The sequence below is a fragment of the Leucopleurus acutus genome, assembly GCF_964270905.1.
Source record: "Leucopleurus acutus genome assembly, chromosome: 2".
Lineage (NCBI taxonomy): Eukaryota > Metazoa > Chordata > Mammalia > Artiodactyla > Delphinidae > Leucopleurus > Leucopleurus acutus.
The window spans coordinates 185,022,151-185,043,176 of record NC_139143.1 but is presented as its reverse complement, the minus strand read 5'-3'; the positions used below and the strand labels follow the sequence as shown (position 1 = coordinate 185,043,176).

At 46.4% G+C, this 21,026-nt stretch overlaps 2 protein-coding genes across 5 annotated transcripts in view; one reads left to right on the top strand and one right to left on the bottom strand.

Annotated features, from left to right (window-relative positions):
* MTOR (mechanistic target of rapamycin kinase) overlaps positions 1 to 21,026 on the bottom strand; it is a 117,488-nt gene that overhangs the window by 45,727 nt on the left and 50,735 nt on the right. The window lies entirely within an intron of this gene.
* ANGPTL7 (angiopoietin like 7) lies at positions 13,727 to 19,268 on the top strand (the record flags this gene model as incomplete). The annotated part of the gene is made up of 5 exons (XM_082834558.1): positions 13,727 to 14,096; positions 16,716 to 16,816; positions 17,600 to 17,794; positions 18,678 to 18,876; positions 19,099 to 19,268. The coding sequence occupies 5 exons, from the start codon at positions 13,727 to 13,729 to the stop codon at positions 19,266 to 19,268; spliced, it is 1,035 nt and encodes a 344-aa protein (XP_082690684.1).

Here is a 21,026-nt window from a genome sequence, read left to right as displayed (position 1 = left end):
AAAGTGTGTAAGGGACTCAGACGTGAAGGAGCTTCTCATTGCCTTGGTGCGTTCCTTGTCCGAGAGCGATGGCTGAGGAGCTAGTGCTGGGAGTGGGGACTGTTTACTTCCCCGTGACTCGCCTCTTCAATCTTTTCCTCGGTGCTTTTCACAGGCAAGTGGTGACCAGTCTCACTGAGGATGAGACTGAAGAAACAGCGGGTCATTAACTGCTCCACATCCTAACTAATGCTGACCCACTAGCAAACCAACAGGAGGGTCTCTGGCTCGGCATCCAAATGCCACTCCTACCACCTGAAGGGAAACCTGAGGAACTGTGTTGTTTCCTAAGTCATTGCTCCATGGGCTTCTGGACTGGTGTCAAATCCAATGTCATCTGGCCTGGTAATTCCTCATGGTACGGCTCACTTGGTTATCGACCTCATCTCTTAGCCTTGGTGCCTTGATGACCTTCGGCTACTAAGAGCAAAGTGATGCAGGATAACTCAACACGAGCTGGAGCCCACTGGAAAGCCGGTCACACGAGGAGCATCTGCAGTCACACCTGCGGGACTACTCAGGCGTTCCTAGTGCTCGCATCAGGAATTTACGAGAACGTCATGCACTTGCTTCCCAAATGGCTCTGGGCCTTCTCTCTCCTATTTCTAGTGCAGACTGTAGTCTACATTTTATTTGGTTCTCTGTCAAGTAAAAATACTCTGAATACCCTTGGTGCTGGGCTGGTGACACATGAAACACAGCTGACAGCGGACCTGGGCGGGTCTGGCTGAGGAGCTCCTGAAGAGCCAAGTTGAGGCCCAGATGGACCCTGCTTTGTATCAAGCAGTATATCAAGCAGTCTTTTTTTTTTTTAATGAATTTTTTCTGTTGCTTTATCTTTTTTAATTAATGCACTTTTTTTTTTTTTTTTTTGCGGTACATGGGCCTCTCACTGTTGTGGCCTCTCCCATTGCGGAGCACAGGCTCCGGACATGCAGGCTCAGTGGCCATGGCTCACGGGCCCAGCTGCTCCGCGGCATGTGGGATCTTCCCAGACCGGGGCACGAACCCGTGTCCCCTGCAGTAGCAGGCAGACTCTCAACCACTGAGCCACCAGGGAAGCCCTAATTAATGCACTTTTTAAAAATTAATTAATTAATTAATTTTTGGCTGTGTTGGGTCTTCATTGCTGCATGCAGGCTTTCTATAGTTGCGGTGAGCAGGGACCACTCTTTGTTGCGGTGCGTGGGCTTCACATTGCAGTGGCTTCTTTTGTTACTGAGCTCTAGGCGCGCGGGCTTCAGTAGTTGTGGCACGTGGGCTCAGCAGTTGTGGCTCGCAGGCTCTAGAGTGCAGGCTCGGTAGTTGTGGCACACGAGCTTAGTTGTTCCACGGCATGCGGGATCTTCCCGGATCAGGGCTCGAACCCGTGTCTCCTGCATTGGCAGGCGGACTCTTAATCACTGTGCCACCAGAGAAGTCCCCCAAGCAGTCTTTCTTATTTCTCTTATAGAGCGGTAGCTGCTTCTGTCCATCCCTGTTACTTCTTCCAGCACCAAGACTTAGCTCTGTGTCCAACGAATGATTAAAAACAAAACATCTTGATTCCTGTACAGAGCCAGGAAGATCCAGGATTGGTGGGGCCCTGATGTCTTTTCATCAGGCAGTTCCCCTGGGACTCTGGGGAGCTCAAGGGTGTGACAGTCTCTTTTCAAGCAGGACAGCAGTGAAGACAGAAGGCAACGTGAGAACATCCGAAATGTACAGCGGAGAAAGGTGGTGAGGGGTAATTCAAACGCAGGTGGGTAGGGAGAGCGAAGGGGTAGGGAGAGCGAAGGGGGCTGGCAGGCCTTAGGGTCCCCCCCTTAAAGCCACAGTCAGGGCATGAAGATAGCACCCCAGGGTCTGGCAGGAAAAACTTTCCTTTCTTGCTTCAGAAACTTAGGAAGAGTAAATTTACTCCTTTTCTACATATTAAGAAAAGGAGGCTGGCCTCATTACACGGTTTCAAAGCTGGGACATTTGGTGTCCTTGGCACCCTCAGGGACCTAAGGCACGAAGACAAAAAAAATCTGGTGCAAGAGAGGTGGGTGGACTGCCCTGGACAATCACATGGGTTCCTGACATCTCAGACCACAGCGGCTTAAGGATAATGAGCCTTACTTTGTCTTCACCCTTTCCTTTGTCTGCTCACAGTGTAAATGACACGTCTGTCATAATATCTAGAAGACTTGCCAGATCTGTATGTGAGAAAGTGGGGCCTTAAGAATAAAAAAGATAGAATGCTAACAACTGTGTAGATTAGGGAAAGGAGAGACAAAAACTATCTTTTCGAGACTGGTAGGAGGAAGTATACCTTTTTTATTTTTAATTAAGAAAAAGTGGGGGGAGGGAAGTTCACCACGATATTAGAATGTTACTTTTGCCCATGCATATTCTGTATAAATACATATTTCATACACAGTGCTAGCCAGAGTGATCATACAGCTTTGGATTCTGCTCTTTCACATATCACAGGCATTTCCTACTTTATCCGGAGTCTTCATAATTATTTTTATTTATTTATTTATTTTTCTTTTGCGGTACGCGGGCCTCTCACTGTTGTGGCCTCTCCCGTTGCGGAGCACAGGCTCCGGACGCGCAGGCTCAGCGGCCATGGCTCACGGGCCCAGCCGCTCCGCGGCACGTGGGATCCTCCCGGACCGGGGCACGAACCCGTGTCCCCTGCATCGGCAGGCGGACTCTCAACCACTGCGCCACCAGGGAAGCCCCTTCGTAATTATTTTTAACAGCTGCATAAGAATGTCACCCGGCTGCTGGATGGCACGTACGAACCCGTCTCGTGGGCGCACCCTCGTGGCTGGGTGAGAGCAGCACTAGTTAAGCCACCAGGGCGCCAGGAGCGCGGCAGGAGCTCCCACTCTCTGCTCACAGGTGGTCTGTCCTGTAGACGCCTGCAGGGTCGGCCCTGGGAATCAGAGCGCCCTCCATGAGGATGAGCACAGTGCTCGGCAACAAGCGGGGCAAGTGGTCCCAGTTCACCCATCACCTCCACGCCCCTCCTGGCTGAATGCGGGGCCCGGGCTCCCCAGCACAACCAGAGTAAGGCACTGAGAGGTCGCGGAGACCTGGAGTGTCAAAGCACACGATTTGTGCTGGCCGGGTTTCCAACCCAGGGGCCTGTCAGAGGCGTGCTGTAAAAATGATGAATGGCTGTCACACTTCCAAGGCTCTGGCTGATTTAGGGAGCCACTGGCAGGCGCATCACTCCCAGCATGTCAGCCAGTTAATTACTGCCAACTTTATCTTTCTTGTCAACACTTCTTGACAAATTGGCCATTATCTCTTTATTCTACAACAGTGAGCACTGCTCCTTTTCTGGTGATGCCTGGAGGTTTTTCTCCTCCTTTCTGCTTCTTCATATCCAGAGTGAAATGAAGAGCTCTGAGAGAGACGATCAGGAAGAAGCTGTCAGGAAACAACAAAGCGGGGAGGGCTGACAGACTGAAGCCCAAAGCTTATTTTCAACTACCTTGACTCAAAATAGAGTTGATATTTTGGGTAAAATCCTGATTTCTTGGCTTCTGCATGTCCAAGAGCTCTGACTCAGTCTATTATGTGGATGAAGTTGGGAAACAAAAATGAAATGACCTGGCATCCAGTGACTCGGCAGCTTTGAACTCTCCACACTTCTAATCGTGTGGGCAGATGTGCGCTGGCCTTGTACTCCAGCACGGAGTTAGGCCACATTGTAGTAATACTGATGCCCGTTCTGGGATCAGGAGAAGGAAAAAATATGCCTACCTTTTTAGTAAGGAAAAGCTGACAGACGAGTAACATAACATACTGTAATTGAATCACCAAGATTCACAGCCAATGAGATGTCCAAAGGAATCTGGAGAGATCAATGGTGTTACCACTGATACATTTCATTGTCACTGGGACAGACTGTGTCAGAGGTGGCCATGGGGCACCTAGCGTATTTCATCAATTCTAAGAGGTGCACTTTAACAGCTCTGAGACCATGATACAGCTTATAATTCAAGGTTTCAGAGTGCTGTGACCCAGTTTAATTGCCAGCAGTTTGTTCCCCCTCGCAGTGGTACATGAAAATCAGAAGCAGCTTTGCTAACTCACCGTAAGAGTGGTCCCACTAAATCTCCAGCCATTCCTGAGGATGAGCTAGACGCAGTGGAGGAGCAGAGGTTAACTACTGACCGACAGCAAGCGGCACCCTTTAGAATGGTCTTGGGTTACAAGGAAAGACCCTCTGTCCTTTTGGTCAGCTTTAGGAGAAACCCCAGGACTCCTCCCTTTGTACAACTCCTCACTCATGGTCAGCTTTCTGCACTGAAAAGCAGCTTTCCTTGGAGTTTGTGAGATGCCCTATAGAGGCAAGCTGTTGTAAAGTGAACCTGTAAGAAGTCTTTAGAGCAGCCAGAAATAAATTTAAGCTCTACTGATGACTGGTGAGGGACTTGGCCTCTTGGGTAATGGCTGGATGTAAAAGGGCATTAAAGAAAAAGATGGGGCTAAAAAGAAAGATATAATCTGTGCTTGTGCTCGGGCTACAAAGGGGTTTCCTCCATCTGCACACTCTTTGCTGCTTGAGCTTTTCTACAGGGGTATGGATTCCTCGAGGCACACTGGCACTTTTGAAGGCAGCATGAGTCCAGACGTTTGATATGTGTTTTTACTGAGAAGTGCGAAGCTTTGAGCAAATCCTTCCCCTCTGGACAGAGCGTTTTCTCTTCCAGCAGAGGTGTGGGAAAAGAACAAGACTGTGTACCTTTTCTGGAAGCCTGGCAACAACTGTAAAAGCTGGGCTCATACTTCCAAGCAACGCAACAGAGACACCTTGGGAACATGTGTTTAGAAATAAGACACAGAGTGGGTTTGTTCGTCCATCTAGCCCCTTGCCTGTAGGCTGTAAAGCCCAGTCACCCTCACTGTTAATTGGTTGCTCAGGCACAAACTGGTTCAATTTCTTTAACATTCTCAAAGAGTTACAGGCCATTTCCCATTAGTGCTGCCTAAGTCAGGGAGGCTAAGACCCAGGCTGCAGGGAAGCTCCTCAGTCCCAGGGCGACTGCATAGACTTGAAATCTTGTCCTGCACCCCGGCAGGAATCCGTCTTTGGCTAAGAGTGATTTTTTGCAATTGCAATGTAATGGGTGTTTGATTTCCCTTTGGAGACAGACAAGATTTGTTGGATTCCTGGATTAATTACGGGGAATACAGCTGCCCAGAGACATGACATGTTACTTTCTGTGTTCTGTCTTCAACATGAGCTGCTGCATGTGGCCCCTCAGGCCGTGATAAGGATTAACCAACGGGTCGATGCAGGGTCAAGTTATCGGATATGCCATTCATACAGGCCTCCAGAATCAACGGCGGGGGCGGGGGGCTGGGGGGTACAAAACCCTACCATAATGCTCTGTGGCCCTCTCACTCGTCTTCATATGTAAAGAAACAGGGGTGAGATGCAAATCGATGGTTTCCAGGGATACAAAGTGATCATACAATCAGGCTGCTACCTCAAGTTACTGGTTAAAAAAAAGAAGGCTGAACCAAATGATCTCAACTCTTCCAGTTCTCACTCTCTTTGATTCTATAACTGAAATCTATGGAAGAAAATGTTAAAGCAGGAGAGAAGGCAATCCCCTGCAATGAAGGACTCACCATGATAAAATACTGGCAATGACCATGGAGAGAGACTCTAAGTCTCCATGTCAGATGTTTGCTTAGGAGAAAAGAACCTTCTGCTGGGAATTCATTTTTTCATTTGACAAGTTCCAATACAGTATCTCTTTTGTCTCAGGCTTTGTGCTAAGCGCTGGTTGCTAGAGCTACTATGGTAGATAAGACAGGTATGGTCTTTGCTTTCACAGAGCTTATAGGTCAGTGAAGTAGATATACAAAACACAAATGGAAATAAGTGCTGTGGAGGTAAACACCATGAAGAAAACAGAGCACAGAGATGGAGAATGGCACAGGGGACTTATTTTAGATTCAGGTGGACAGGGAGGTTTTTCTGATGAAATGATAATCGATTACCTAAATATCAATACTACTTAGTATTTGCTAGATATGGACTATGTGTCAGACACAATTCAAAGTGTCTTACAGCTCATACAACTCAATAACAAAAAAACAAACAACCCAATCGAAAAACGGGCAGAAGACCTAAATAGACATTTCCCCAAAGAAGACATACAGATGGCCAATAGGCACATGAAAAGATGCTCATCGTTGCTAATTATTAGAGAAATGCAAATCAAAACTACAGTGAGGTACCACCTCACACTGGTCAGAATGACCATCATTAAAACGTCTACAAGTAAGGGACTTCCCCGGTGGTGCAGTGGTTAAGAATCCGCCTGCCAAGGCAGGGGACACAGTTTCGATCCCTGGTCCAGGAAGATCCCACATGCCACAGAGCAACTAAGCCTGTGCGCCACAAGTACTGAGCCTGTGCTCTAGAGCCCATGAGCCATAACTACTGAGCCTGCATGCCACAACTACTGAAGCCCATGCACCTAGAGCCCATGCTCCGCAACAAGAGAAGCCACCGCAATGAGAAGTCCACGCACAGCAACAAAGAGTAGCCCCTGCTTGACGCAACTAAGGAAAGCCCGCACACAGCAACGAAGACCCAATGCAACCAAAAATAACTTAATTAATTTTAAAAATACAAAAAACAAACAAAGAACTAGTGTTCAAAAAAAAAAGTCTACAAATAATAAATGCTGGAGAGGGTGTGGAGAAAAGGGAACCCTCCTACACTGTTGATGGGAATGTAAACTGATGCAGCCACTATGGAAAACAGTATGGAGGTTCCTCAAAAGACTAAAAATAGAGTTGCCATTTGATCTAGTAATCCCACTCCTGGGCATATATCCAGACGAAACTATAATTTGAAAAGATACATGCACCCCTATGTTCACAGCAGCACTATTTACAACAGCCAAGACATGGAAACAACCTAAATGTCCACTGAGAGATGAATGGATAAAGAAGATGTGGTATATATATACACAATGGAATATTACTCAACCATAAAAAGGAATGAAATAATGCCATTTGCAGCAACATGGATGGACCTAGAGACTATCATACTAATGGAAGTAAGAAAGAGAAATACAAATACCATATGATATTGCCCATATGTGGAATCTAAAACACGACACAAATGAACATATCTACCAAACAGAAACAGACTCACAGACATAGAGAATAGATCTGTGGTTGCTAAGGGGGGGCTGTGGTGTGGTGGGGGGAGGGGAAGACTGGGAGATTGGGATTAGCAGATGCAAGTTATTCTTTACAGAATGGATAAACAACAACGTCCTACTGTATAGCACAGGGAACTATATTCAATATCCTGTGATAAACCGTAATGGAAAAGAATGTGAAAAAGAATATATATATGTGTATAACTGAGTCACTTTGCTGTACAGCAGAAATTAACACAACGTTGTAAATCAACTATACTTCAATAAAATTAAAAAAAAACAAAGTGTTTTATGTGCATTATCTATTTTTAAATAAGCTTCCTGGCTGAAGTACAACATATATACACAGGAAAGTATACACCTAATTGTACAGCTTGATAAATTATCATAAAGTGAAGATACCCTTATAACTACCACCCAGACCAAAAAACAGAACACAACACACTGCCAGCATCCCAGAAGCACCCAAGCCTTCTCCCAATCACAGCTTACCTTCTCATCCCCAGAGGTAACAACTCATAAGAGGTAACAACTATCTCACTTCTGATACAATTGGTTAGTTTCACCAGGCTTTGAACTCTATATAAACATTCAACATTATGTTTACGAGACACATCCATGTCATTGCATGCCACAGTAGTTCTGTCTTTTTACTGCTGAATAGTGTGTCACTGTATGAACACACCACAATTCATCTGTCTTACTGTCGATGGGGGTTTACGCTGTTCTCAGTTTGGGGCTATGGTAAGTCACATTACTACATTCCTTGTTTTTTTGGCCGCACCATGTGGCATGCGGGATCTTAGTTCCCTAGCCAGGGATCGAACCCACGCCCCCTACATTGGAAGGGCGGAGTCTTAAGCACTGGACCACCAGGGAAGTCCGGACAAACATTCCTATATGCCTTTGGCGCGTGGGTGCTCACATTTCTGGTGGGAACAAATCTCGCAGTAGAACTGCTCGCTTACAGGGGCATGTTCCAGTCTCAGAAGATACTGACAAACTGCCACGTTACATTTCGACCAGAAGGGTATGGAAATCCCAGTTGCTCCACATCTTCGTCAACACTTGGAATTTAGTGTTTTCCATTTCAGCCATTTTGATTGGTGTGTAAGTTGCACCTTCTGGTTTATTTTTTTATTTAAAAAACTTATTTTTATTTATTTATTTTTGGTTGCGTTGGATCTTCGTTGCTATGCGTGGGCTTTCTCTAGTTGCGGTGAGCAGGGGCTACTCTTTGTTGTGGTGTGGCAGGTTTCTCAGTGTGGTGGCTTCTCTTGTTGCAGAGCACGGGCTCTAGGCACGCAGGCTTCAGTAGTTGTGGCTCGCGGGCTCAGTAGTTGTGGCGCACGGTCTTAGTTGCTCTGCGGCATGTGGGATCTTCCCAGATCAGGGCTCGAACCTGTGTCCCTTGCACTGGCAGGCGGATTCTTAACCACTGCGCCACCAGGGAAGTCCTGCACAGTATAGTTTAAATTTGAGTTTCCATAATGACTAATGAGCCTGAGCAGTCTTTCATGTGTCGACTGGCCTTGTGGACATAATCTTTTGTGAAATAAGTACCTGTTCACATCTCTTGCCAATGTTTTAACTGGCTACCTTTTGTTTGTTAGGAGTTCTATATATACTCTGGATACAGTATACACAGAAGTATGTACTGGAATACCTTCTTGCCTTTTTACTTTCTTCATGGTGTTTTCCAGTGAAAAGAAATGACTCCTTTTATTGCATTTGATGTTTTCCTTTATGGTCAGTGTTTTTCAAATCTTGTTTAAGAAATCTTTGCTTATCCCAAGATGCTGAAGATAATCTCCTATGTTATCTTCTAGAAGCCCTACTGTTTTCCGATTTAGACTTTAAATCTCCTGGACTTGAGGTTTTGGGTGTGGTATGGGGTAAGGGTCAAGAACCTTTATCCCCCCATAAGGCTATCTAGCCTTCCCAGAGGAACTCACTGTTCTATAGTGGCACCTTGTCATAAATCAAGGGTTCATATATGTGTGGGTCTGTTTCTGGACATTCAAATCTGCTCCATTTATCTATTTGTCTATCCTTGTGCCAATACCACATTGCCTTAATTACTTACTGTAGCTTTAAGATAAACCTTGATTTCTAATAAGGTAATTCCTCCAAATTTATTTTTCTTCTTCAAAAATGCCTTAGCTATTTTTAATCTTCTGCTGTATTTAACTTAGTCCCCACAAAAGTCCTGGGAAGTGGTTATAATTTTTTTTTTTTACTAACTTTTTTTTTTTTTCTTGTGCTGCACAGCATGTGGGATCCTAGTTCCCCAACCAGGGATCAAACCCATGCCCCCTGCAGTGGAAGCACAGAGTCCAAACCACTGCACTGCCAGGGAAGTCCAGGACTAGTTAAAATTTTTATCCCCATTTCACAGATTGGTCAACTCCGAGAAATTAATTAATTTGCCCAGGGTCATATAACTATCAAGTGATGGGAAGGGATTAGAACCCAGATTTATCTGATTCTAGACTTAATAACTTTAAGTCCTTCAGATACCACCTCCTTAATCCTCAAGCCAGATGAGCCCTTCAGGGCATTTAATATGAATGCATTACAATTTTAAGAAATTCTGATGTTCTAAGCCACCCACTTCCAGTTAAAAATCTTGTTTGGTAACTACAAAGAGCCACTGTGCTGGTGAGACTCAAAACAGACAAAGCAAGAAGTAAAAGCTTCCTGGCTTCCTTCCACAGCCCCGTCTCCCGAGTAACACCTACAGCCTCGCCGGGATGTACAAGGGCCCTGAGGCCCGACGCGCCTCCACTCGTCCAGCTTTAATTCCTGCCACCACTCCTCTTCCTTCTTGCCCCTTAACGCCACACTTGACCACTTAGGCTCTATAAGCCCAGGCTTTTCATACAGCTGCACCTTGGCTCAGAATGCCCTCTCCCACTTCTGGCTACTTCTTCCTTTAAAAAAACCAAAAAACCCCACAAAAACAACAACCCTGGGTATCACTTCCCTCAGGAGACCTTCCAGAACCTCATCTGGGTTGGGCACTCCCCCTCTGCTGTGTCCCCCACCCCAGCATGTCACACTGCCCTGGAGTTCAGCTGTCTGTCTCTCCACCTAGCCTGTGAGGCACCTGAGGCTGCAAATTCCTAAGAGGGTTCAGAGACAGACTTTTTTGCTAGGTGCTATAATTAAACAGTAGACACTAAGAGGAGGCCTGAAAGAAATGGTTTCTAATAAGCCCAGGACACACTCTTTGGGAGAAGTGGCAAACTAGAAGGCTTAGGGAAGAGGTGCAAATACCTTCTGCGATGGACCTGGACTTCGGGCTGAGATGGAAGTAGGACTGAGCGGTAGAAGGGTCAGGGATTAAATGGCCACATGTAGTAAGGCAGCTGTGGCTCATTAGAAGACTTCGGAAGTAAAATATGACCAAAAACACACAGCTAAACTAACAACAAGGCAGATTCTTCTGAGATGTATTCATTCAACAAACAGAGCCTGGCACTGAGGGCAGCTGTTCCTCCCTCACCAGTTTGGAAGGATGGTTTAAGAGTAGGCAGGGGCACGAATACACTGCAAAACGAGGAGTCTCTCCAACAGGAACATTTTCAAGAAAATGAGACATGACGCCCCTATTGGGGGAGAAGGAAAGACCAGCTCTAGGCCCTTCTCAGCTCTGGAATTCCCAGGCTGCTCGGACACATCCAATCCTTGGTGCCAGCCTAAGGCAGCACAGCCCAGACTGTGAAGTAAAAGCTCACTGGCTTTTCTCAAAAGAACATAAGCTTTATTTTCATAAACATCTATCTCAAGAGCTCCAAGCTGACCCTCTTTCACCACCAGCAAAATGGAGAAAAGGAAAAACTGTAAGGTGTCCAACACAGGTTTTCCATATTTTCTCAATTAATTCCCATTTTTTACGGTCACACTGTTCACGGAAGGGCAGAGAAGGGATTAAAATCCTCTCAGAGAAGGGAAAACTGCTCTAGTCTTCTGCATTTGTCCTGGTTTTCTCTACTGGCTTAGCTGTACTCAAAACAAGGACTTATTTTTCCTTCTTTCAGAAATTCAGAATCTAGGACACCCTAGGGTTGTAGATGTTTTGGAGGACAGATAATCTTCTGGCATGGGATATACTCTTAACTAGCTATTTTTCTCAAAATGGGGGGGGGGTGTTGAAGATTTGGGCAGGTTAGACAATTTAAGAAAATCTTCAAATAAAAAAAGCTTCTGTCTCCAACTTAAGCCTTATGTTAGAAATAAGTTTCCAGAAAACAAATGTCAGAGAGTAGGCACTCATGCTAAAAGCTAGATGCTTTTGATCCAAACTTAGGAACCCCTTCCTACCTTTCCTGGAAAGGACTGCTACATGGGTTGCAAATATGAATGATCGATTCATTTTCTGCCCAGATATGAAAATCTATTCATAACAAAATTTTTCTGTTTGGGCAGAGGAAATGGTCACTGGAAAGAACAAACAAAAAGCCGGCCAGGAATCCATAAAGCGCCATTGTTCCATGATGTTCTCTACCAAGACAGCAGCATCGTGTGTGAGGCTACATACAATTGTGTGCCACACGGTTTAAGCTCAGTGCTCAGTGTCGGTTAAGCTGGGTAGGAGATCATCTTGAAGATCCTCGTGGAGTTTAGCAGACCCTGCTGAATGACCCTGTGGGATGCTGGCGGTCGGGGCCAGGTTCGCCTTAGTGAAGTGAGCTCCATGAGCTAAGGCTGCAGTGCCCGGCTGGACTAGACATTTGCAAAGAGACAGCAGGGACTGGCTGACAGTGCCAATTCTAAAAAGACCCTTTTGAGCAGAATGACAAGCTGCTACAGGACTCCGGCAATATCCTCACTCCTAAGCAGGCAAAGAAGATGAGCAGGTTAGCAAACAAACCCTGATCCACCTGATCCACTCCTGCTTTTTGATTTACAGGGAAAAAAAAAGTGTTTGGTAACTCCAGCTGCCTGAACAGAAATGACTTTCTGAGAAGCAGAAGCCCTGACTGGAAAAAGGCTCTGGGGGTCACGGCAGGAAGGAGGGCTGCCAGGCCTCAGGCTTGTGTGTGAAGGGCCCATATGGAATAACAACAGTATAAGCGCTGCACCCGGAAATAGCAAGCGTATGTTCCGAAGACAGTTACCGTGTATGGACAGAGGGAACTCTGTTTACCTTCTTAGTGAAAAGCTCATTTTAAGGATTTAAGATTTGCTGAAAACCCAGTTTTTTCCCCCACTTGTTTTCAAAGGAGGAATCTCCTTTAAATACAGTACATGAAAAATGACAATATCCCTATCGTCAGGGATATATATAGAGAATATATATATATATCATATACAGAGAATAAATCTGCAAACCATATTCCATAGGAAAAGGGAAATGAGGCTCCAGACATGGATTATTAGGCAATGGGGATGTTTTTCTCTCGTTTTAACATACTTTCCAGGTTTAGAACCATGGGCCATGGCTGTGCCTGTTCTCTGTTCTGCATGAACACTGGTGGGCGTGCAGGTGCCCATCCCGGGACCAAGTTCTGCGTTTTCACCCCTGCTGCCATCGCTGCCACTTCCATGCCAAATGTCAACTGTGAGAGGCGAACACTGGCCCATTCTTTATTGAAGGAGAAAGTATGTAAAAAGAAAGAACTGGGTAAAGCCTGTGGGTACAAGCTACAAAGCCCTTTTTTGCTTCTTAAGAGATTTCCTCTATCCTTCTATTTCTAAAGCTTTTCTAAGTTGGAAATTTTCAAATGTGAGATAGCGTTAGATCCAGGCCAAAAGAGGGTTTTGTAAAACACTGAATGATGATCAGAGAAAGGAATAATGAGCCTTGTTAAAAGCACATTCAGAAGGATGCCAAAATAGACTACAGCCTCGTATAAACAGCGTGGATTGCAGTAACAGGCCTCCCTGTGAGTGGAGAGTCTTATTCCCAACTCTCTTTGCCTACCTTATGCTCACCCCACGGTTATATAACCTTTAGAATGGAATCTGGAAATTCTTCTGACCCTGCCCTGCTTGCTTATAGAGCAGAGCCAGTGGCTGGCAGGGGTACAATCTAACAGGCAAAACTGGAAACACACAAATTCAGTCCTCTTGTCCTTAGCCCAGAGACTGTGCAGGCAAGGAAAGAAAGACTGCCCCTGTCTCTCTCCTCCTCTCCTCTGGCCTAAGTTTACGCTGACTTCACCCAACAGGCACCTGACCCTCCCAGATGAGCTGGGAGGGGCTAAAGCGCTATGCACGGCCATGGTAGGGGTGGAGGTGCAGGCAGAAAACAATATTTAAGATGCTGAGTTTGTCGAGCATTCAGTCTTGGGAAGGAAGGCTATAGGATACCCAATTAAGCTGCGCGTTCAGAAACTCAAGTTTTGAGAAAGGCTAAGAAAGAGCAAGGGGAGAGGAACAACAAAGTGCTAAGTCCACCAAGAGCGAAAGGGCTAGGTTCTAATTTGCCGCAGCTCTGCACGCCTCAGCTGGACACAGCCAGATTGCCCCAGAGGAAGAGCCTTCCTCAACCAGGCCCACGAAAGATGCTGAAAGAGACTCTCTCGGCCGTGGCCTGGCTCTGCATTTTCACTGTGGCCTTTGTCAGCCACCCAGTGTGGCCACAGAAGCCCCCTAAGCACAAGACACCTGCAGAGCTCACCGTGGCCGGCTGCTGTGAGGAGGCGAAGGAGCTCAAGGCCCAAATTGCCAACCTAAGCAGCCTGCTGAGCGACCTGAGCAGGAAGCAGGAAAGGGACTGGGTCAGCGTGGTCATGCAGGTGATGGAGCTGGAGAGCAATTCCAAGCGCATGGAGTCGCGGCTCACAGAGGCCGAGAGCAAGTACTCCGAGATGAACAATCAGATGGGCATCATGCAGCTGCAGGCAGCGCAGACTGTCACCCAGACCTTGGCAGGTAAGGAGGACGTGTCCTCACGCTACTCACCACCTTCCCCCTCACACAGTCGAGCGCCTCCTGTCTGGAGCATTGCTTCTAGGTGACGTGGTCGTCAGAACGATCCCTGGGGGTTCTCATGGAACTTACTTTCTTGGGTACGTGCCACCAGCTCTATTTTCTCTTTAGCAAAGGCTTACGAAGTATTTCTTTTGATTTCTAAGGTTCTGTACGTTTACCCAGCTTTTTTTTATCCCTGCAATGTTTTGGCATATTGAAGGTATGAATTACCATCTTGGAACACAGAGAGATCATGCGGTTTGCTCAAAGTCACAAAGCAAGTCTTAGAAACTGGGTTCCAGTTTTCCTGATTAATCCACTTCCTTACCCAGAGCTGACCGGCTGTACCCTCAGTCCCAAGGAAGCAGGAATGAACACCAAAATCATAACATCTCTAGAAGCAAAGTTTTGCCTAAAACAGTTCTCTCGGGTCCCTGGGATTTAGTGGAATGGGCATTTATGGACTTCAGTGTCCTGTCTGCCAACCTAATTCTCACTGGCTCAGAATTAAGTGCACAGACACTGCCCAGAGTCATCTGAAGGACTCCTTCATGTTCAAAAAGGACTGACTCCTCAAGGTTGCGCAATTCTGGTATTTCTATTTTTTCCCACAATTGCAAATAAAATTCTCCCCAGTTATACAGGAAAATGCAATGCTGAAATTTACATTTTTAGTAGGCCGAAAATAAGATACATTTACTGTTTTCTTTTCCAAAACAATTTTCAGTTTCTACTTAGCTTGGCTTAGACAGGCCAAGGTGAATTTATTGTTCAGACAGAAATTTGGTTTGCTGAAATTATCAGGAAATTATTAGTTATAAGGAGCATAGTCTATAGATATGTCATTTCTTGCTGATATAAGAACTTAAAAGAAAATCTTTTTGGTCATATTATAAACCAAGCCAAGAATAAAGAGCAGAGTCAGTCTTACTGGTTATCCTCAACTCAAATGAAGAAAAAGTTTTAACATGAAATTAAGCTTAAAAATTTTGTGTGGGATGAACTGGGAGATTAGATTTGACATAAATATACTACCACGTGTAAAATGGATAGCTAGTGGGAACCTGCTGTATAGCACAGGGAGCTCAGCTCGGTGCTCTGTGATGACCCAGATGGGTGGGATGGGGATGGGGTGGGGGAGGTCCACGAGGGAGGGGTTCACTTCATTGTAGAGCAGAAACTAACACAACACTGTAAAGCAATTATACTCCAATAAAAAAATTTTTGTGTGTGTAAATCACTTTCTAAGCATGTACTTCCTGACTCTCAGTTTGGGACCAGAAAGGTCTTCTCAGGCCATTTTCCAGAGAAGTGAGTCCTGATTTGGTCTGTGTGATGAAACCAGACACACAGGAGACCAGGCGAGACAGAGGAATCTGACCAACGCCACGTCCTGCTCCTCCAAACGGGATTTTCTCATCTCCCAGCAAGGAGTTTCTTGGGAGTCAAATGCAGCTCTCTTGCCGGGCCTCTTACTCTTCCTGCCCAGGCCATCATTCCTTACTTTTCTTCTCTGCTACCAGGTGTGGGGTCACCTTTATACTCTGTAAGTAGCTAGCCCCTTGGAGAAAGCAGTAAGTTGATGCTTTCATCAGTAAGAGGAAGTGATGACCTCTGATAGGGAAGACAAGGGTCTCCCGTTTCCCCTCCCCAAAGTGCTCTGCCTTGAACAATTCCCACAGCGGGAAACTGCCCACTGTGTCCTCTTCTTGAAGGCCCAGTGCAGCGGTCACCAAGAAAAGAATCCCAAGACACAGTGGGCAGGAGGCATCTCCTAGACAGGCGAGAGTTCCTGCTCTCTGAATCCTATCTGGAAAGGCTGTCCCTTCCACAAAGCTCTTTGATGTTTAGAACAACAAGGAGACAAAATCTTTCATAAAGCACTAGCCCCCAGGGCAGCTGAGGAAACATTAAAATCAACCCCAGAGTGAAAGCCCGCCTGCCCAAATCTCTCATTTCCTTGTTTTAATAATGGTGTCAGGGGAAGGCCTCCAAGGGTTCCTTAGGGTGTTTCATTTTCATTTGTCTAGCAGTGTTGGATTAAGGAGGGAAAGATAAAATTATAAATCTCTGCTAATAAGGGACCTAGTAGGCAGTAGCCATTACCTCTGAAAAACAAGAAAAACAAACCGAGAAACAATAAAACCAGACCCTATGAGATCTTCATGACTTATTTAGGAATAGAGGCTGGCTGTCCCAGAAGCTGAATCTATTAAACAGGAGGATCTGTTAGTGGCCCTTACACATTGTAACGTTTCCAGAATTCATGCCCTAGAACTACAGGGGGATCATTTCAGCACAAACCTGAAGCCACCTGTTTGTACCATTGTGCTATCCAGGTGAAGGGTTTCCCTAGCCCTCAGCTCTACCACCAATGAGGCCCAAACACACCCGTTCCTGGCCTCCTGATGCCCACCTCTCCCAAGTCCAGACACTGCCCAGCAATGAACACTCCTGTGAATTTTGTGGTAGAAATGAAGTCTCCCTTCCTAAACTTTCAATTTAGATGCAGCAGGGATGCCGGCTAGCCACAAAGCCCCTGGGTTTGGATGCTCACCCTGTGGTTTTCTCCTTTCGTAGATGCCATCTATGACTGCTCGTCTCTCTACCAGAAGAACTACCGCATCTCTGGAGTGTATAAGCTTCCTCCCGATGACTTCCTGGGCAGCCCTGAGCTGGAGGTGAGGTCATCACAGCCCATGTACTACCATCTATCCTCCACCTGCTCAAAGGCTGGGGACAATAGGGCTAGTCACAGTCTAAAGAGAGGGAAACTCAAGACAGAGAAGCAGGGCTTCCCTGGTGGCCCAGTGGTTGAGAGTCCGCTTGCCGATGCAGGGGACGCGGGTTCGTGCCCCGGTCTGGGAGGATCCCACATGCCGTGGAGCGGCTGGGCCCTTGAGCTATGGCCGCTGAGCCTGCGCTCCGCAACAGGAGAGGCCACAACAGTGAGAGGCCTGCGTACCGCGAAAAAAAAAAAAAAGACAGAGAAGCAAACACATCAACACCAGAGAGCTATCTAAACACTCAATTTATGGAGGAAAAAAATCCAGGCATCTGTTTTGCTCCTTCAAATCATTAGCAACCAAACACTAAACCTTCTAACATAGTTAGATAATGCTATAACCACCACCTAACTACCCGCGATCCCTTGCCACATCCTACGGCAGTGACTCTTTGGGGAGAAAAGAGAACATATAGGGAGTGTGTCAGAAGGATCTGGACTTTTTCCTTTCAGACTCTCCGTGCACTTGCTCTTATCCTCAATTTTCATCTCAGCAAACCACCAGCCTGCCCAGCTTACCAACCCTGGGGCAGAATCGTTGCCTATTGAGCCAGCATGGCTGTGGAAGGGCACACGTCCCTTGGCTCTATGGGGTGGGAGAAAGGTGGGAAGCCACGCTCAGGCTCGTGCTGCCTGCCTCGGCACGTCCTGACCACGGAGGGCATCCCCTCTGCTCCAGGTGTTCTGTGACATGGAGACTTCAGGTGGTGGCTGGACCACCATTCAGAGAAGAAAGAGTGGCCTTGTCTCCTTCTACCGGGACTGGAAGCAGTACAAGCAGGGCTTTGGCAGCATCAGTGGGGACTTCTGGCTGGGGAACGACCACATCCACCGGCTCTCCAGGCGGCCAACCCGGCTACGCGTGGAGATGGAGGTGAGCATGAGACCAGGGCCGCCATGCCCAACTGTGTGCAACTCCTGGGCGTCATTCCTACTCCTGTTCGCCATCGGCTGGTATACTTGTTGTGATGGTTTTCCTGCAGGATGCAGTACAGTTGAGGAAGAATAGGGCTTTTTTTCCTATTTTTCACAAAAACAAGGCTGCAGGTACAAGGGAGAGGCCAGACTCAGGCCAGAGCAGAGGAATCCAACAGTCAGCTGGGCTGAAACACTGTGGTCCCTGCCCTGGCCTGGGGCATGAGGTCCTCTACATGCAAACCTTACTGGTATCGGTTGGTGACCCTCATCAAAGGCCCTGAAGCGTCCCTATGTTCTCAGGTTACTCTTATGACATCTCAGAGTGGGGTACAGCAAAACACACACACGTGTACACCTTACAGACAGGGATGTAAAGGGGAAGAGAATGAGAGACTAACCAGGGCCATATGGTGACCCAGGAGAGAAGTCTGATCTAGGACCCTTGTTTTCTGATTCCCTGGAGGAGGGGAAGATAAGTCCCTGTGGACGCTTGCAAAAAACTGCCTTAAAATCTTCACAGTCAATACAGATATGTCTATTTTTATTTACTTTGTAAGAAAAGGGCTCAAAGAGCTTCCTCTTTTATCTCATCTATAAAAAAGGGCTGAAACAAGAAGGTAAATGGCACTATGGTTAAGAAATAACTCACGCTGTATATAAGTGTGTTAAATTCACGCTGTATATAAGTGTGTTAGTGTGTTAAACTAGAGGTAGACAAGTAATAAAGTAGTAAAAAGTAGTAAAAAGGTGTGTGGCTGCAGCTGGGGAGAGGGAAGAGGTGCAGGATGGTATGAAAGGAGGCCCTGCTGCCGTTTTCTAAGGCTCTGCCCCCCGGACAGGACTGGGAGGGCAACATGCGCTACGCTGAGTACAGCCACTTTGTTTTGGGCAATGAACGGAACAGCTACCGCCTCTTCCTGGGGAACTACAGCGGCAACGTGGGGAACGATGCCCTTGTCTATCACAACAACACAGCCTTCAGCACCAAGGACAAGGACAATGACAACTGCTTAGACAAGTGTGCCCAGCTCCGGAAAGGTGAGTTGGGGTTGGGAAGTGAGAGTTCAGGTACAAGGCCATAGTCCCACTGGAGGAGAAAGAGTGAATTTATAACTGCAGTTGGTATTCTGGCTTTGGTACTCCTGTTTGACACTGACCCTAATGGCTTAGGTACAGTTTAAAAAGTATCACAAATCCCTGCTGCCTGGTCCATCAGCTATTTCCAAGGACATACTAGCACTGACCTGTTTCCTGTCCCAGGTGGATACTGGTACAACTGCTGCACAGACTCCAACCTCAATGGTGTTTACTACCGCCTTGGGGAGCACAGCAAGCACCTGGACGGCATCACCTGGTACGGCTGGCATGGGTCTAGCTACTCCCTCAAACGAGTGGAGATGAAAATCCGCCCAGAAGACTTCCAGCCGTAAAAAGAAGCCTGCTCTGGAGCAGGGCTGGAGAAGTGGAGACAAACGGAGGCTGGGAAAAGGCAGAGGAGGAGAGGAAGGGAGTATAAAAAGGGCAGGGACAGAAAATGGCCTATCATCTTCAGTGAGAGAGTAAGTCTCTTAGGAGAACCAAAAAATCTATGTACTGAGGATGTTACAGTAAATGGGAGGAAGTATTTAACTAAACACCGTGGGTCCAGACACAGACTTCTCAGGGGGCTGGCCTGAGTGGGCTGTCTGCCTGTGATCCCTGACATAGCAGCAGCTTCTTTTCCACATGATTTTTCTGTGAAATAGAAATAATTGTGAGTTCACTTTAAGCATTTTCCTTAAGGCCTAGGTTACGTGAGGGCAGAAAATAAATCCCTTTGCTGAAAAGGACCAGATTATTTTGATTCTCTTGGGTGTTAGAGAAAGGAGTGAAGAGGGTGGTGGAGGAGAGGAGTTTCTGCTTTTAAATCCAATGAAATTATCTTCAGTCTACACAATTTTTTTTTTAAAGACAAAAATTTTTCTGCTGGAGGTGAACGGACCCAGGCTGGAACTGACTGGAGGAAACTCCAGGGCTCTGGGCCTTGCAATTGGCCTCTGAGCACCTCCCCTGCTCGGCCTCGGTCAGGGCCCAGCACTGAGAGGCAGGAAGTGGGTCCAGTGGTGGCAGGAGCTCCAGTGGGAGGGGAAGATAAGTCCCTGTGGACGCTTGGAAAAAACTGCCTTAAAATCTTCACAGTCAATACAGATATGTCTATTTTTATTTACTTTGTAAGAAAAGGGCTCAAAGAGCTTCCTCTTTTATCTCATCTATAAAAAATGGCTGAAACAGGAAGTTAAATGGCACTATGGTTAAGAAATAATTCATGCTGTATATAAGCATTTTGCTTTGTAGAAATACAATATTGTAGTTCGTTTTAAACATTCAAAGTTTTTTCTTCCTTCTACAATAAACTCTTTTAAACCTCGTTCCTTTTAAAATTATTACTATTACCACTGAGAGCATGGTGGAAAGTTTTAAGTGAAAAATCAGAGAGTGAGCCGTGAGAAAGAGACTCTGAGTGTGTTGCAGTCTTCAGGGAAACCAAGGGAGGAGCAGGAAGCCAAAGACGAAAGAGCGAGGGACAAAAAGCGCAGCAGCATCCACTGGAAGAGGTCAGACTCTGACCTCCACCCAACCGCCACAGAGGCCAGTGCCACCCCTGGCTTCAAAAAACTTTGCAAACCAACACTCCTACTTTCTACTTGAGCCAACTTACATATACTCAGAGGGAAAAGAAACATCTTTAGTCATAACAGATGTCAAATAAGTTTGACCTTCAGGAAGCAATTTTTCCTTGTAAAAAAGAACCATTCACTTGAACTAGTCAGTGTAAGGTAAGCATAATTCTCGAACTCACTATTTTCTACTGTACCTATAATCCTTTGATTGTTGGGAACCTACTTAACCTTAAAAACAAGACCCTCAGGATTTTCAAAGAAGTAAAGTGAGTAGAGAAGAAGTACACTGGAGTAGGGCTTCCCATGGGACAGGCAGGCAGTCAGAAACTTCCTAAGGCAGGCAGGGGATCTGAGATGCTCATGGGCCAGCACAGTACTGCTTGGAGAGAGGAGAAAAAGACTGGGGGTTAGGAGATGAAGAGAAGGAAGAGCACAAGATGCCTAGGGCAGAAGTAGCTTATAATTTTCTCTTATCAGCTATACACCCCACAACTAAAGAAAATTGAGGCTCTAGGCAACAAAAGCTAA